We start from the raw sequence: 15,663 nt of genomic DNA, 5'->3' as shown, positions 1-15,663 counted from the left end.
GTCTCCTTTGAATTTCATTTCTTGTTCAGGTCTAAAATAAGCCGCCATATTCTGTCTGCATGCTATTGCGTTAGTGGAACAAGATTCGATGCCATTCCTACCGAATGGTAGTAATTGCTTGTCTTTATATGCTGAAAGGCCGATGGTTCAGTATTTTACCTCCATGCACCACTAATGTTGCATTGTGTTGGCACAGGTAAATCTATACAGCGAACGTTGTTTCATTGGATCCTGCGAATCTGGGCCCTAGATTGTATCGTGAAGGCGCTTTGGATATCATTACTGGGATTTCACCCCAGTACTGAGTTTTATATTGGCACCCGCCTTCGGGAAGCTCCTGTACGGCTCGTGTGACGGTGCATGATGTGCTGCCACCTACCGATGTGTTGTAGAATTGGTGCTTCGAGGGCCCGCCGCTTTTACGTGTGGCGCTGCGCGCAGTTTACGTCCACCATGTGCCGTCATTGCACCCATCGCTGTGGTAGATACCATAGATTAGATACCACTGGCGTATCGTTCATCCCTCCAACTACCATGCAACTCTTTTTCAGTCTCGCTATCCCTCATCTGCGACACGTGACCGCTCTGCACTGGAAGTCTCTCCCAGTGCACCCTGCTCCCTGCGACAGCCGAGACGCTCTGTCCGTGACCCCCGTCTCACCCCGGCCGCTGGTCTGTTCCAGGCGTGTTCCGGGACCGAAAGGAGCTGGAGGAGCTGGGAGCCCACTCCGAGGCCGTGGAACACCTTCAGGAGACGGAGAAGGAGGCCAACTATGTCAATATCTGCTAGACGTCGCCGGCCGCGGAGAGCGTTCACCTCCGCGGCCGCCGAGAGCGTGGTCTCACTGCCAGAATTGTGCGAGAGATGCGATCACGAACACCGACCTCCCTACTCAGTGGGTCTGTGTCAGGCGCTATAGACCGAGACGTGCGACAGTGGCGACGGTGGAACCCAGAACACGAGACTGTGATGCAAATGGATCTCAAACTTGATGCGAATGGATCTCAAACTAGTACAGACTGCATGATTTGAAGGCATTACGCCGTGGCATTGCCGAACATGACACAGCAACTGCCGTGATGCCGATGCTGAGTCGTAAATTTTTGGTGTTTGTTGTGTGTTAACTTCACACAAAGTAACTGAGCCGTCCAGTCTGTGTCCTTAGCTCGTCCTTGGACCTTGTCATTAGTGTTGAGTACCAGCTGAAAAATGCAGTTGAAATCAATAGTACGTCATGCTGCCAGTGCAATACATACTGTCAGTATTACCTGTGGATTTGATGGATGTATGAGTCTGAATAATTCCGTGTGCGTACCTACTCATCCAATGAAAATCGACTAATTTCCTGAATTCACGGCAATTCAGGTGGTAGGTAGAACCGTGGAGCCCATGAGCGAAACCGATTCGATTGCTTCACCAACAATAATTCACATATCACTTACGGAAACTTTTTGTCGCGCCCTGCATTGCCCCTGACAGGGCACTCCTGAATTCAGCTGTTGTCCCAACGGCTTCTATCATTTTGTCTCCAATTCTCAAGTGGCAGTGGAAGGACGCGGAGGACGGCAATAAAAAACTGTATGGATGATTTTTGAACGCGCTGAAATGATTTGCATTGTAAAAAAAAAATCCTCACCATCTAATTGGTGCTGTTCCCAGGAGGTCGTCGCATTTGAAGCATGAACTGCGGTGTAAACAGCGTGTGACAGGGTCCAGGTCGGATCTATGGCTTTAGAACTTCGGCAATCAATGCAAAGTGATCACCGTTGAAGAGTGGTCGATGAAAAGACAGGTTTTAGGAATCCGTCCTGCGGAGGCTGCAAAGCGGAATCAGGTAGATAATATGTTTGGGGGATTGCTGCTCTTCGCTAAAGACAGTGAAAGTCACCGAGGGTGGCCATTGCAGCCGAAGATGGCTGAATAGATAAACTCAGCAGTGAAAGTCATTGAAGATAAGGGTGTTTTATTATGATTTGTTTCCAAGAAGTTAAACCGAAACAAATCGTCAAACGAAAATTGTGATTTAACAAGGACTAGTTGACCCAAGCTGACCTGACCTGACATGCTGTAAACATGCATTAAAAAATTGAAAAAGAAAAGATGAAAAGTGCTTGAATATCTCCTTCGATGTGTAAGTTATAAAGGGCTATAGCCAGCGAGAGCAGTGTGTAACAAGGATGACTGGGCAGTTTGTGCGTATTTTGCCGTGTTATAGGTAGGTACTGGCATTAGATTCGCGTTAGCAAGAAATAGGTGATGGACATTGATGTTTGATTAAAGGGCGTTGCGAAATAAATTTGTAGGCCGCTCCATTCTAGAGAAATTTAAAAAATTTATAGGGACTTTTTAGCATGAACTCTCTGTTTTCTCAGCTTTTGTCAGATACCGTCTGCGAAAATATTCCCGCGCCATGTCGCATTGCGCGCAGATTGCGATGGTGGATGGCGTGGTGGTAACGTAGTGATAGTGTTTGTGTGAGTGTGTGTTTGAGTGAGATTTGTTTGGTTTCCTCATTTAGTGATTGAAAAATGAGTTGTTTTATACAAGTGGCGGATGAAGAGAATGAGGAACCCATTGAGATTCCCGTTGAGGAAGATGGGACGCTGCTGCTGTCGACACTAGCGGCGCAGTTCCCGGGTGCTTGTGGATTGAAATATCGGTCTGAAACAAGAAGTTTGAGAGGTGTGCGTCTGTTGGACGGAAAACTTCGTCCTCCAGAGAATGGATGGGGAAATGCTGTATATCTGTGTGTGTTCCCAAAAGGTCAGTAGCAACATTTTAATTTCAAGGTCGTGTAACTGGTGCAAAAGTGGCGCACTAGGGTTGCGTTTTCTGCACCTATTTATGTCAGTTTGAAGTCTATGATGCATTGCTCCATTCCTGATATTTGTAATTTTGTTCCTACCATATCATCCAAATTGAATACTCGTCAATTTCTTGTCATCATTTCAAAACTTTGGCTGCAATGGCTTGCCAGTGGTGACGACCAGGCTTCACGTTCCTTTTTACCCTGGAGCCTTTGCATATCTTTTTACAAGATCTTTTATGGTCAATATATATATTCTGAATCCTGGATCTTAATTTCTGATGCACTGACCTAGCTTTTGATTGGGGCTCATTATGTGGTGCGGTGTACGCTATCAAAGGGACATATGGTCAAAGGAAGCTGCTTAATTAAATTTGTTTACTTACTTCTAGATCTGGTAGATTATTCCTGTTTTTTCCAGAAAGGTGGAATTGAATTTACTAAGGAAATCTGAAGAAAGTTAAAAGTAATTCTTTAGGGATTTTAGCATAAATACCAGCTCGCAATTGATTGTCATAGACTTTCAGGATAACTTGCATGCATCTTATTGCTAAGTTGATGTATGATCTTAGAGTTTTCATTGAAAACAAACTGTAGACAAGCTAGGGTTTATGATCATATTGGATCACGTCTTGTGTTAAAGTCTCTCTTGGATCAATGATCTCATAGCATCCTGCAAGAAACCAACAATGATCTATAATATATGTGGATGACAGACCCTTTGGAATATTGATCAGAGATGTTCCATGCAAAATAGTGCCATAAACAAAACTGATAAATTTGAACTTAAAGTCGTCAAATCCCTTTGCTTTGTAGAGTAGCATTGTGTAGAATTAATGTAAAATGTAGGTGCACTTGATTCATTGTGATATGAAGAGTACAATTAAATTTCTCAGCCCAACTTGCTAGTTTCAAAGATTTCCATTTTTATGGAACAGTATTTGAATAGTACTCCTGTTGCATCTTTACATTTTGGAAAAGCAAGACATTTTCACATCCTTTGATAAATTTGAAACAGTTTGGATGAAATACAAATTATATGGTCATTAGTTCTTCAGAAGTTTTTTTTTTTTGCATGACAAGTGTACAGTTATCAATTTCTTCAATCAACAATTCATTTCAATTTGGATGATATCCAATCCTGCATCCTTTTCGAACAATTGGACAAAGTGATTTCACATTATGCAACCTGTATTTTTATTGCCCACCCCAAATCATCTGGCTTCAAGTTGACTGTTGATGTGTTGGAAATTAATGACTCCCAGCTCTTAATCAAACTTATAAGTAGGTAATTTGCCTTGCTAGGGTGTTTGTTTCAACCAAGCAATGATAAGCTGTTAAATTATATTATATGAATATTCCTCTTGGCCATAATGCATTTAGACTGCATTTTTTAGAAAGCTCATGACACAATAATGTATATTTAGATAGGCTATGGTTGACAAAAGGAAATTTGGTCTCACATTGTGTTTCATTTCGGTCTATTTCTCAGCAAACTTTTCTCTTTGATTTATTTGCACTGCTGTCAGCAATTGGTGACCAGACATTCACTAGCCAGATATGAATTTTGTTTCCAAACATTTGTTGATTAGATGATTCTGTCTGAAAAGTGTTGTTTTCAGCTTAAGATACAAAGCTGCTGCCTGAATTCAAATACCTGTAATCGCTTGCATTTTTGTCACCACCATTTTTAGGTAATGTAGGTTTTCTGCCATGTTTCCCATCAAATATATATTGTGTTTGTTTGGCGGACAATTATACTCATTTTAATTCAACCATAGACCTCTGTACAAGGTGCACAGAGGTCTGTGATTCAGCCTAGCCAACTTCTGGCCAATTTTGGCTGGCTTTGGTGAGCTGATGACTGTACCTGTGTTCTGTTACAGAAACTCCAGAAGGTGAGGGACGCTCGGCAGCCAGCAGGGGCTCAGGTCGGTTATAACCACATGGTCAGGTGTCGGTCAGCCACAGGTCACACGGGTCACAGGTCAGGCGCGAGCAGTCTCAACCAGTCTAGTCTTGAAACCGTCGCGAGTCCGCGCCGGCTGGCCACCTGCGCAGCTCTGCCGTGGACAGGTTCCTTTGTCTTACCCTGAGGGCTTGCCACTGCTGTCAGTGATCCGTACTCGCCGCTTTGCTGTAGTTTAATCTTTCTGCTCTCATTTTTGCATTGAATCTACATAGTATACTTTTCCATGTGATGAACAAAATTATTTAACTAGTAAATGGTAGAAGTTTTCAATCAGCATCATTACATGAACTTGATACACGTGGCACAGTTAATAACCATCTTGCTTTCATTCAGTTTTGCATGTTGAATTGTTAGCTTTTGAGTCGGGTTTTACTAATTTTGAATACTACTTTTGTTTAAAACAAATGCATTTTACATATATGTTATATAACTTGAAGTGTGGGTATCCAATGTAGCATATTATGTTCTCTATTACACTTACCTTCAAGTTTTGCATGCCATTTATCTCTGTATTCTCTGTAGCTGCTTAAATCTTTTTGTACCATACACTCCTTATTTCCGCCCTTGTGTTGCCTGTCCGCGCGACTGGGGCCCTTTTGCGGTGTTTTTCTTTTTCTATTGGAATTTGGGCCCTTGTGCGGTGGAGCGCTGCAGGTGGCTGGCCGGTGCGCTGAGCGAATGTCGAGTGGGTCGAGAGAGAACGAGACAGAGCGGAAGCTGGCGCACAGTGAGAGTGAGATGTGTGGCTAACACGACTGCCTGGACGAGAGAGAAAGAGAGAGTCGCGGGGGTGTTTGCGACAGGCATTTGCCAGAATGCAGTTCACAATTGGTCTCGTATATATAGAAATGAGGCGATTGCTTTCAGTTCATGCAATTGCACTTTATCTTTGTACATTGGCATATGTCTGCTAGGTGCGTGGGCTTGCAAATGGCTACCTTTTGGTTTGGTCTGGTCGTGGATGCCAGTTGTCTGTCCTAACTGTGTGTCGACCAGGCGTGGCTAACTCTTATCTCGCAATATCCTTACGTGGTTCAGCCCTTTCCGCTGCTGTAGCAATGGGCGATGGATGCTCGTTTAACATATGTTCTAGCTGCCCTCCTTACACGCCTGGTCCTGCGCTTCACCGGCCGCGTGTCTGCCTGAGGTTCTGAGAGCCCGCGAGAGAGGTGAATCCGTGCGAGAGGGAGAGACTGTGAACTGTCTGACGTGCGGGTGGTGGGTGCGGCCGGCGTCGGCGAGCGCCCTGCATGCGACCGGCGGGCCCGCGCCGCGCGCGCTCCCTCCCCCTCACGGCCCCGTTCGACGCCTTCGCAGAGAACAAACGCAAAAACGATGACCAGCTGGAGGCCAGCCTGGCCAAGACGAAGCGGCTGGAGCTGAAGCAGAAGTGCTCCGACCTGATCGTGCTCGGCCTGCCGTGGAAAACCACCGAACAGGAGCTGCGCGAGTACTTCGAGTCGTTTGGAGAGGTCCTCATGGCACAGGTACGTATCTGGTGGCAGAAAGAGATGGGGTGGAATCGGTCGACGGTCGGGCTGTAGAATATCACAGGATTGCAAGTTTGAATATAGCAGTGAGTGTCATAAATCGTTTATCGTGAAATCACTGTTAGATTGATTGTGTGGCGCTTAGCGTTTACTCAGAAGCTCTGCTAAGTGCTATGTTCCAACTTTCGGGCCTGTGGTTGCCCTGGACGCAGACTGCTCAGTGCTCACTACGTCAGCGTCGCTATGTCATTAAGGCGTCAGCGTTACAAAGGCATGTTGCTCCTCAGCTGTTGTGAATTTGGGCCGTTATCACTTACGATTCTACCTTGAAAACGCGTGTAAGGCCGTCGTTCTTAGATAGGTTATCGCCCATCATTAATTTGTTTATTCCGTTTTCATCATCCTACGAAGCTATCTGGTTATCTCATCGGTAGTGTCGTTGGCTTCAAGTAGTCCTTCTTGGTTGAATAAACACGTGGCAAGATATGGGATGCAAATGGGTAATGTCGCCTTCACAGGCAAACACTCGGTATCAACACTCTGTCCAAAGGTCAGTCCCACAGTTCAATGACCAAACGTTCAACGGCATTGTGAGGACAGCTAACGTCAAGGAGTACAGGGTGTCCCATAAGTTCGTTCTCACATTTTATTTGCATGTGAAACAGAGTACATTGCGTTTTGATATATTCATGACCCCTCAATGTGCTCCCCATTTAATAGGCAAACACATGAACACATGCTGCGGCATGCCAACCGGCATGTTTGGCTGCATAGCAGGCTTAAAGTTAACCCAGACTGACTTGACATGCGCCGTGAACTCCTCGAGGCTGGAACAGCGCTACGCTTCGACGAGCCTAAATTTCAGCATAACCAACAATTTTTTATGAAATTTTGATCCGATCAGGTGCTTGGCATGTGGTCTTGCCACAAACGCCTGTCACAGTCTCCTTGCACCGCTTTTAACCCGCGCCCTGCTGGGGGGGGGGGGTGTTTGAACACCCCCCCCCTTGTGGTTTTTCGCGAATATCTCAAAAACGGCGGCGCGGAGCGCCGCCGTTTTTGGTACACCTTATCATACATCAATTCTACACATGTTGTGAAAATTTCAGACCAAGGTCATTCAAGGTCAGGTCACCAGGTCACTTGAAGTGACCTCACCTCATAAAAAGTTTCAATGTCTGTCATAGCTACACCGAGTGACCGATCGCTTTGAAACTTTCAGCGATTGCTAAGAGCAATGGCATGTACAAAATGTATATCTCAGAATTTTGATATCGATGACCTAAGGTCAGGTCAATTTTGCGACCTCCCCATTATAAGTCAATGGGAGAAAATTGAAATGCGCCTCCTTTGGACGAAAGACATTATAAACACTCCCAAACACTGTTTTACAAGTGGTTTAGACACACTGAACATGAAAATGGTGTCCGTGACCCCTGTTTATGCCCTGAGGTCATCTTAGGTCACGAATGGTATCTAACAGTTTTTCGCAAATAACTTTTGATAGAGGCATGCTAGAGCGATGAAAACGCCTTAGATGTGTTCAGCTCGACTATACGGATCGACTGATATGCAACATGACCCTTTCCGGTCAGGTCATGACCTTGACCTGAGGTCAAATTTTCAAGTTGACCTTTCAAGGTCAAGTTATAGTTCATTCGATGCGTCTTGACGAGAGGAACACGATGCCGGTAAAAGTAAGCTCGTACAAGGCTTGGGTCAAAAGTTATTGCAGAAAAACTGTTTCCGAAAAAAATCGGCTATTTTTGTGGTTTTTGCCCCCTGCAGGCAAAACCGTTGACGTTAGGTCAAATCTGAGAGAATCACTCAGAAAGGGCGTTAATAGGGCTATCGAATGCGCTTTTCCGCGGCGCTGTAGCTCTATTGGTTCCCGAGTTATGCGTTGGCTTCTTGGAAATTGTCGACATTCGACCTGGAAATCGGCGAAATTTTGCCTTCAATGACCTCTGGTGACCTGACCTTTGACCTGACCAAAAAATTGACCGAAGTGATTTCCTCATTATTTTTGACGCTCTTTCGAACGCCGCCTTCCGCGTATCGCTACGTGGCCCAGGAGCCGAGTTAGAAGGGGGGGGGTGTTCAAACACCCCCCCCCCCCAGCAGGGCGTGGAAATCCAGGACCCCCAGCCGGGCGCGGGTTAAGCTTTGCTTGACCTGTGCACTGATGCATTGTCTTGCCTGAAGATGGGCCTACGACCTCTCGGATGCCATTTTCTCCTCTATAAATGTGTTCATACTCGCGTTTCGAGTTCAGCTTGAGGGCTGAAACTCCTCCTAGATTTTCTTGAAAAGGTATCATGCTTCCCAAAGCTGTTTCTGGGACACCAATCGCAACCTGGTCAGCGTCTGGACGCCTATAACCCCACAATACCGTGACCTTGGCCTTTCGCATACGAACATAACGGGACGAAACGGAGGCCTCCTCCTTCGCCCTTATGGGGTTGTTTTCGGGTTTGGACGGGTGTTTCATCTCGAACGTGGACTAGTCCAGATGACCTGGTTGATGTCCTCAGCCCTTTAGTTTTTTAGCCTCAGGCATAACGAAACTCATGTTTGGCCATTTTAAGACGTTTTTGACTGTTTTGAGCCCTCCGGTAAGCAAAGCTTAAGTCACCTTGAGTTATATACCCCATAAGAACAATTTTAGACAGCTGGTAATCCATCCTGAAAAGTCTTCTTACCAACTTTCTAACCCTTTGACCTTTTTGATGGCCACTTTGGCGCCACACAGTTTTGGCCACATGGCTCACTCCTGAGAGCTGACAAAAAAAAAGAGGATAAACTTGCAGTGATTGACTCCCGACAAATCATCGGTGTCACTTGCTGACTGTACGTCCAGTTAGCGATGGACATTGTCTACAGACTGGTAGGCCTCAATCACCCTCAATCGTCGCGAATGGTCACGTGCTGACTAAATACCGAGACGTACCCGTATTGGAGACCTCTAAGTTCCGGCGTTAGCCGTCTGTGTAGGAAACGGGCTCTCTAGCAAAAACTATTTTGTCTACAGAAATTAGTTACTGTGGAGCATATTTCTACCAGCCATGGCAACCACGTAAGCTCAGTAACGAGCCAATTTCAGCGTGCCTTTAAGCAAGAGAGCCTAAAAACGTAAAATTTAGGTGAGAACGAACTTATGGGACACCCTGTATACTATCCTCTGCTGTCGATGTCTGACTAACCGGTGAATAAAACTATATCGAAGCAAAACATGTTGAAAAAAGCTCGCAAGTATTTTGTCGGATGGCATGCTTCGCCATACTGATATGTCATAGCGGTTTATTTGCCTCACCACAAAACTTGGCTCATTTAAAATCAGCTGAAGGGCGCTGCAGATAGTCGGATGGCTATGATTGAGCACAATTGGCGTCTGAGGGTGCGGTCACGATCCCATCTGGAATCATTGTCAATCCCTCGGACGGTGCCACTTCGGTGCTAGTGTCCTGAAGGGTGCACGGTCGTCGTATGCCGGTGACGCTGGCAGCCACCGTCTTCGCAGGGATATCCTGTTTAGACGCCGTCGGCTGCTTGCATACCTATGGATGATTCGGCGTTCGGAGAAGCGCTGGAACCCCCGTCGCCGTCTGGGAGTCTCGCTAGGGCCTGCGATGGTGACCGGGTTTGATGGTGTGGGTTGATGTAATGACAAGGGAATATGTGAGAGCATAAAGTTCAGTTTGGACTTTGGACTTACCCGACTAGATAGAATTGCGTTCGAAAGTATCATTTCCTAATAATCGTCTTTTTGTTATTTGACGTTTTACGATCGTTATGACTTTCCTGCGTGCTGTTTTGCCTTTAGCTATGTTCAGAAGATCCTGGTAGCTGCGGCGTTAGCGAAACGACCGTCCATTAGCCGCCATCTAAGCCAACGATGCGCAACATGGCGGCCGCTCTGGCTTCAATGCATCACTCCGCTGGCATCCATTTACCAGGCTACCACCACTCGTCCCCACGCGGCGACCTCTCACGCGCCGTGGCTTCCATGGCACCTGGCCACCCGGCAGCGGCGACCGGGCGGGCTGTCGGCGGCTCGGTGCCGCCGGCTCTGTTTACTGGAGTCCAGCGAACATCGATCGGCGGCCGGCCGGCCTCGTCGCGACCTTGGGTGCCGCCCACACGCGCCGCCGCCGCCGCCGCCGTCGAGGACGTCTGGGGCGGTAGAGGACGCTCGCCGGCGGTATTGAGGACAGTCGATAGTGTCCCCGAACGCGCCGGGCGTGTGCCAGGGTCAGGGTGCACGAATGTTGCCCCTGAGGTCACGGGGTGGATTAGAGTATGCTGGAACTGTTCGGACTTGGATTATTGGGCTGTTTTGCGGACGGATGCTGCTTTATTGGAGATTGAAAACGGCCGGTGTTAGGATAAAAAGTCATATGATTCTTAAGTGAGAATCTTTGAAGTGGTTTCCTGTTGCATTATTTGATAACCGCATATAAATTTACCCAAATAGTACTGTCTTGAGTTCATGGCACAGAGATATTTGGCATTACTATTTCCATCAAATGCATAGCGTAACTAGGTGGAACGACGCGTCGGGAGCACTTTTGTACGCTGCTCATATGAAGCCGTGCAACTTCTGCTCCATTATTTACGTTTTTGTCTACGCTAAGCCGATTTCTGAAACCCACCTGGTGAAAGTTTTCACTACGCCAATGAATGTCAGACATTGACCGCCTATCATCTTTCCTCCACAGGTGAAGAAGGACCCCAAGTCGGGACAGAGCAAAGGCTTCGGCTTCATCCGTTTCGGCACGTTCGAGTCTCAGATGCGGGTGCTGAGCCAGCGGCATATGATTGACGGACGCTGGTGCGACGTCAAGATCCCCAACTCGAGGAGCGGCGTGAGTGATCCGAACCGCGATCCAGTGGGATCATCCCGAGGAACATAGAGAGTCTTCCCCGGGAGGGTTGGGCTGATAATGCTACTCACTGTGCCATTGCCTTAGGAGTCATTTCACACGTCTTTTTTGCCATTTCATTTACGTTGAACAAGTGCTTTGGTACCGACTCATACACTGCCCCAAAATTTGTTGATTTGGGTGGGAAACGACATCCAAATGAAAATAATTTTCCACTCTCACCTCCAATTTTCAAGACCAAATTTCCACTCCCAATTCCACCAAGAAAGAGCAAGTTGCATAAATGGTTGTTTTGAATCCTCTATCTGCCACAATTAGTAGATAAATTCATGTTTTTGGTCCTTAGCCACTCTTTTTGGGCCTAATCTGACCAACAATTGTTCACTCTCATCCCCTTTTTGGTCAGCTCCTTTCCCCTCTGACACCCAAGCAAAAATATAATTTTGGGACACTGGACTCATATGATTGTTATGAATGTTCAAAAAGATAGTGTTTGGTTGGGCCACGCATATTGGCTTTTCAACGTTAACTACGTAAGCAACATTAGTTCGTCTCCATTTCTGAAAGATATCTGCTCTTTGTGTCTTACGGATCAAGAGCAGTTCTGTAGGGACCACAGAGCTGCCACCTATTGACTGTTGTGGTTGCCGTATATCCCGCGTGTTTCGTTGCTCAACTCCCTCACTTTCACTACTAGTTGGGATATGGTTGTCGTTCTGACTATGTCTCGCAGTGTACTTTCCTCACGCATCTTCTGACCTGAATCTGGGTCACCCAACCGGGACATTGACTTCGGCCGTGTCGGGAGTGTGACGCCGATCACAGCCCCCATTCTAACGCGTCCTTCCTGGCAGGAGGGACAACAGAACCAGGTGCCCTGCAAGGTGTTCGTGGGCCGCTGCTCAGACGACATCACCCAGGAAGATCTGCGCGACTACTTCTCCCAGTTCGGCGAGGTCACAGACGTCTTCATCCCCAAGCCGTTCCGGGCGTTCTCTTTTGTCACCTTCCTGGACCCTGACATCGCGCAGAGTCTCTGCGGAGAGGATCACATCATCAAGAACACGTCAGTGCACGTCAGCAACGCGGCGCCCAAGACGGATCACGCGGCACGTCACGGGTTCGGACGCGGCCATCCGCGTGACGCCGGCCGCCCGGGAATGGGTGGATACGGACCGGCGCAGCACGGCTACGGCAGTCAGGGCATGAACGGCGGCTGGGGCGGCCAGCACCAGAGCGGTCGCGGCACCGAGATGCCCAACCTGGCGGCGCTCGGCACCTCGCTGGGTATCGGCGGCCAGGGCGGTCACCAGCACCCCAACAGCCAGGGTCCGAACCCGGCCCAGATGGGCGTCGGGCCGATGAACCTCGGTCTGAACCCGCTGGCGGTGGCGGCGGCGCTCAACCAGGCCGGCTGGGGCCTGCTCAGCAATCTGCCCGGCCAGTCACCCGACACACCGATGGCCTACAGCCAGGCGGGGCCGGCGCCGGCCAGCCAGGCGCAGGGCCCGCCCTCGATGGCAGCCAGCGGCCAGCCGGGCGGCGGACCGGCCGGTGGCAGCTTCCTCAACTGGATGAACCAGGGCGCCGGCGACGGTGGCGGCGGCGGCGGCGGCAGCGCGATGCCGCAGCCGCCGGGCAGCCAGCCGCCGGCCGGCGCCGCCGCTGGCTGGCCGCAGCGCTCCGATCAGAAGCAGTCGGCCGGCGCCGGGCCAGGCTACGGCCGCAACCCCGACTACGTCTGAGCGGCGGCCCGCACCGCGGCGACCACCCTGTACATAGCGGCGGAGGCCGCGCGCGCGCGCCTGCGCCAGCACTAACCCTCCATTTGGGCGCATCCTGGGTGTTGTAGCTGTCTTGGCTTTTGTTATTGTTACTGGTGTGCTGGATGGTATGGGCGGCGACACGCGGCTCCGTCTCTCCGTTGTCGCTTTTAGAGTTCTTCATGTTGTGTTGGACGCGCGGGGCGTCGCGCGCGGCCCTCCACGCGGGCGGCGGCGGCCGGCGGCCGCTCGCCGCCGCTCGGGTAGCGCCTCAGGGCGGTAGAGGTGACTCGTCTCTTATTTTTGGTATGCGGTGGCGTATAATATAACCCCGGTTGTAGGTCTGTGGGGCGCGGCGCTCACGGTTGCGCGGCCGCTGACGCGCGCGCGGCGTCTTCGGTAGTCGTGACTGTCCCCTCGGTGTTCTAGGTAAGCGCCGCCGCGCTTAGCGGTCGTAGCTCCACACTCTATCTTGTTCTCTCCCCCTATTTCTATCCACCGGCGACTGCGGCGTCTCTCGCCAGGCGCGCTGCGGCGGGTCGGCGGTTGGCGAGCTCAGCTACCCAGCGGGGTAGACGCGCCGACCACCGGCCGGCCGTTCACCTTCCTGTCTGCGTGCGTTAGTTGGTGTGCGCGTGTGCCTGTGTGCGTGTGCCTAGCTAGAATAGTGGCGGCGGCACCCGACCGTCCGCAGCCGTCGTGTGGTGGCGGTCACTCTGCCTCCCGCGACTGGTCACCAGTCGCCCCGCTGGAGGGCGCTGCAAGCGGCGGTCGGGCGCCACCATGCCTTTCTGCGTAAATATGGTCTGTGTGGCGAGTGTCCTGAAGTCAATTTTGCTTGGAAAGTCCTTAGGCCGCGCGCGAACTACTGTGTACATACAATCTCTCTGGGAGGCTGCGGTGGCAACCGCACGGAATTGTAGACTGGGAATACCTGATCGGGAATGTCTGTGAATGGCTTCGGCGATTGGCGGCGTCAGGCCGGCGGCCAGGTGGCCGGCGGATTTTACATGTTCGGACCAAGTACAAAGCGAGAAATTTGAGCAGGATGGAGCGTGGTGCGCATGCGTCTGGTGGTGTCCCGGGCGGGCGCGGTCTATACCGGCCGCCCCCGACACCCAACGACCCGGTGTGGTGGTGGAAAACGTGACTCTAATCTGTTGAACGTTTTGGGCCTGGCCCAATGTCCGAGCAGCGGGCACTAAGTTGCTGTCAGAACGTTTATAAAAAGGATCCAATATATCTCCCACGCAGAACATAGCCGGTGTTTGATTGGGGTTGACGGGTATCTGAATGTGAACGCCACCTAGCTCTGCTGGTGGTAGGTGGCGGTAGCTGCTCAAAAGAGGCTCTCTTGGGCAGTCGACAGTTTAGCCATCTACTGCCGCCGCTGTTATTGGCTGAACAAACTGGAAGGGATTAAAAAGTATGTAATGGGTCGGTGTGGTATGTAGGGAAGCCGTTTGCTTTTCGCGTGTTTGTTGCTGAGCTGTGTTTAACTGGAGCACATGATTTGGGCCACTTTTCGGTTTTCGGGGTCATTTTCAGTCTCTAGTTGTGCTGGGCTTGTTCCTCGCCCAACCCACTGCGATCGTCGCTGAACCACTGAAGCAACCAGGCAGTTACTATTGCAAGCATACGGCTACTTGACATTTCCTTTATGACAGGCAATCAGTTATGATCTTTTTTCAGCCTCTTTTTGTTTTCATATTTTATTTCATCTTTTCACTTTTCGTCTCGGCTTCTGAAGTCTAAACTCACCTCCACTAATATTCGTCCTGTCCCCGACCCTGCTCACCCCGATCATCCTCAGTCCCTCTCCGCTCAATCCCATCCCATCCCCAGTCCATGGCCGCTCAATCCACCCTCCTACTCCCACCATCCCACCTTTCTGCGGCCTGCCCATTTCCCCTGTCTGGTTCGCCGGCGCAGCCCGGTCGTTTCGCCCAGTCCCATACGGCCTGGTCTCGGTCAGTGCCAATATACGCTGGTCGGAGAGCAGATTTCTCTAGGGGCGGCTGACCGACCCCGACCTGTGGCGACCGCGGTCAGACCGTGATCTGACCGTGATCCACCGGTATTATCCGAGAGGGCGGTATGTCGTGACGTCACTGGCCAGTTACTTGATCTCTTATGCGGAGAGGGGAGAGAGAAGACAGAGAAAAAAGGCACGGGAGACCGAGGGGTGGCGGGTCACAACCGTGCACCTCAAAGGAACCTGAACAAGAAGAGAGCAGGAAAAGGGCAGGAATACAGAAGAAAAATGCGAAACGTTAAGAAAAGGGAAAAACTGAAAACAGAATGAAAGTGAGACAGACGCCGTACTCCACTCGTCTTTCCGTTTCGTCGCCAGCCTCGCGATCCCAAACGGCCTGCTCCTAAGGTCGATTAGACGGCGGAACGAGAACGCAGAAACAATGAAAGAAGGTGTTCGATGGACAATCCCAAGCTGATGGGTAAAATGAAATGACACTACATTACGAATTAACTCGATCGTCAGCCATAGATTTTCTCCCCAGCGTGCCCGGTTTAGAATTTCAGCGTGGATGGGTATAAATTGTGCCTTCAGCCTCTCATGAATTTCAATTCATCGGCTGCAGGTCCTCGCCTCTCGCCTTTTTCAATTCCATTCCACTGCTATCGAGAGCTATTTTGGAAGTCCAGACAGCATGTAATTCTAATTTCTATTGCCCTGTTACAGTCGGTCAGTACCGACTTTGGACTTCGATGGCCACTGGCCACTAGGCA

At 49.8% G+C, this 15,663-nt stretch overlaps 2 protein-coding genes across 9 annotated transcripts in view; both read left to right on the top strand.

Moving 5' to 3' along the window:
- Window positions 1–1,268, top strand: part of LOC122374773 (meiosis-specific nuclear structural protein 1-like) — an 85,987-nt gene extending 84,719 nt beyond the window's left edge. The window contains exon 6 of the mRNA XM_043353746.1: window positions 684–1,268. Coding sequence (XP_043209681.1) covers window positions 684–790 — 107 coding nt within the window. The 3' untranslated portion in view covers window positions 791–1,268. The remainder of the gene's footprint in view (window positions 1–683) is intronic.
- A 1,134-nt stretch (window positions 1,269–2,402) lies between these two features.
- Window positions 2,403–14,175, top strand: LOC122374775 (TAR DNA-binding protein 43-like). Of its 8 annotated transcripts, none has more exons than XM_043353755.1 (6): window positions 2,403–2,764; window positions 4,694–4,705; window positions 6,097–6,266; window positions 10,988–11,134; window positions 12,019–12,670; window positions 12,823–14,175. In XM_043353755.1, the coding sequence occupies exons 1-6, from the start codon at window positions 2,530–2,532 to the stop codon at window positions 13,002–13,004; spliced, it is 1,398 nt and encodes a 465-aa protein (XP_043209690.1). In that variant the 5' UTR covers window positions 2,403–2,529; the 3' UTR covers window positions 13,005–14,175. The 8 variants fall into 8 exon arrangements, with proteins under 8 accessions (XP_043209690.1, XP_043209689.1, XP_043209688.1 ...); XM_043353754.1 differs by having other exon boundaries at window positions 12,007–12,670; XM_043353753.1 differs by having other exon boundaries at window positions 4,694–4,738.
- Window positions 14,176–15,663: the final 1,488 nt, after the last annotated feature.

The sequence above is a fragment of the Amphibalanus amphitrite genome, unplaced genomic scaffold, assembly GCF_019059575.1.
Source record: "Amphibalanus amphitrite isolate SeventyFive unplaced genomic scaffold, NRLGWU_Aamphi_draft 001709F_arrow, whole genome shotgun sequence".
NCBI lineage: Eukaryota > Metazoa > Arthropoda > Thecostraca > Balanomorpha > Balanidae > Amphibalanus > Amphibalanus amphitrite.
This window is presented reverse-complemented; position numbering and strand designations above follow the sequence as displayed.

Coding starts and splice junctions, on each gene's coding strand:
- LOC122374775 (XM_043353747.1), top strand. CDS start 2,530: ATGAGTTGTTTTATACAAGTGGCGGATGAAGAGAATGAGGAACCCATT. Junction 2,765..4,693: donor TCTGTGTGTGTTCCCAAAAG/GTCAGTAGCAAC, acceptor GTTCTGTTACAG/AAACTCCAGAAGGTGAGGGA. Junction 11,135..12,006: donor TCCCCAACTCGAGGAGCGGC/GTGAGTGATCCG, acceptor CCTTCCTGGCAG/GAGGGACAACAGAACCAGGT.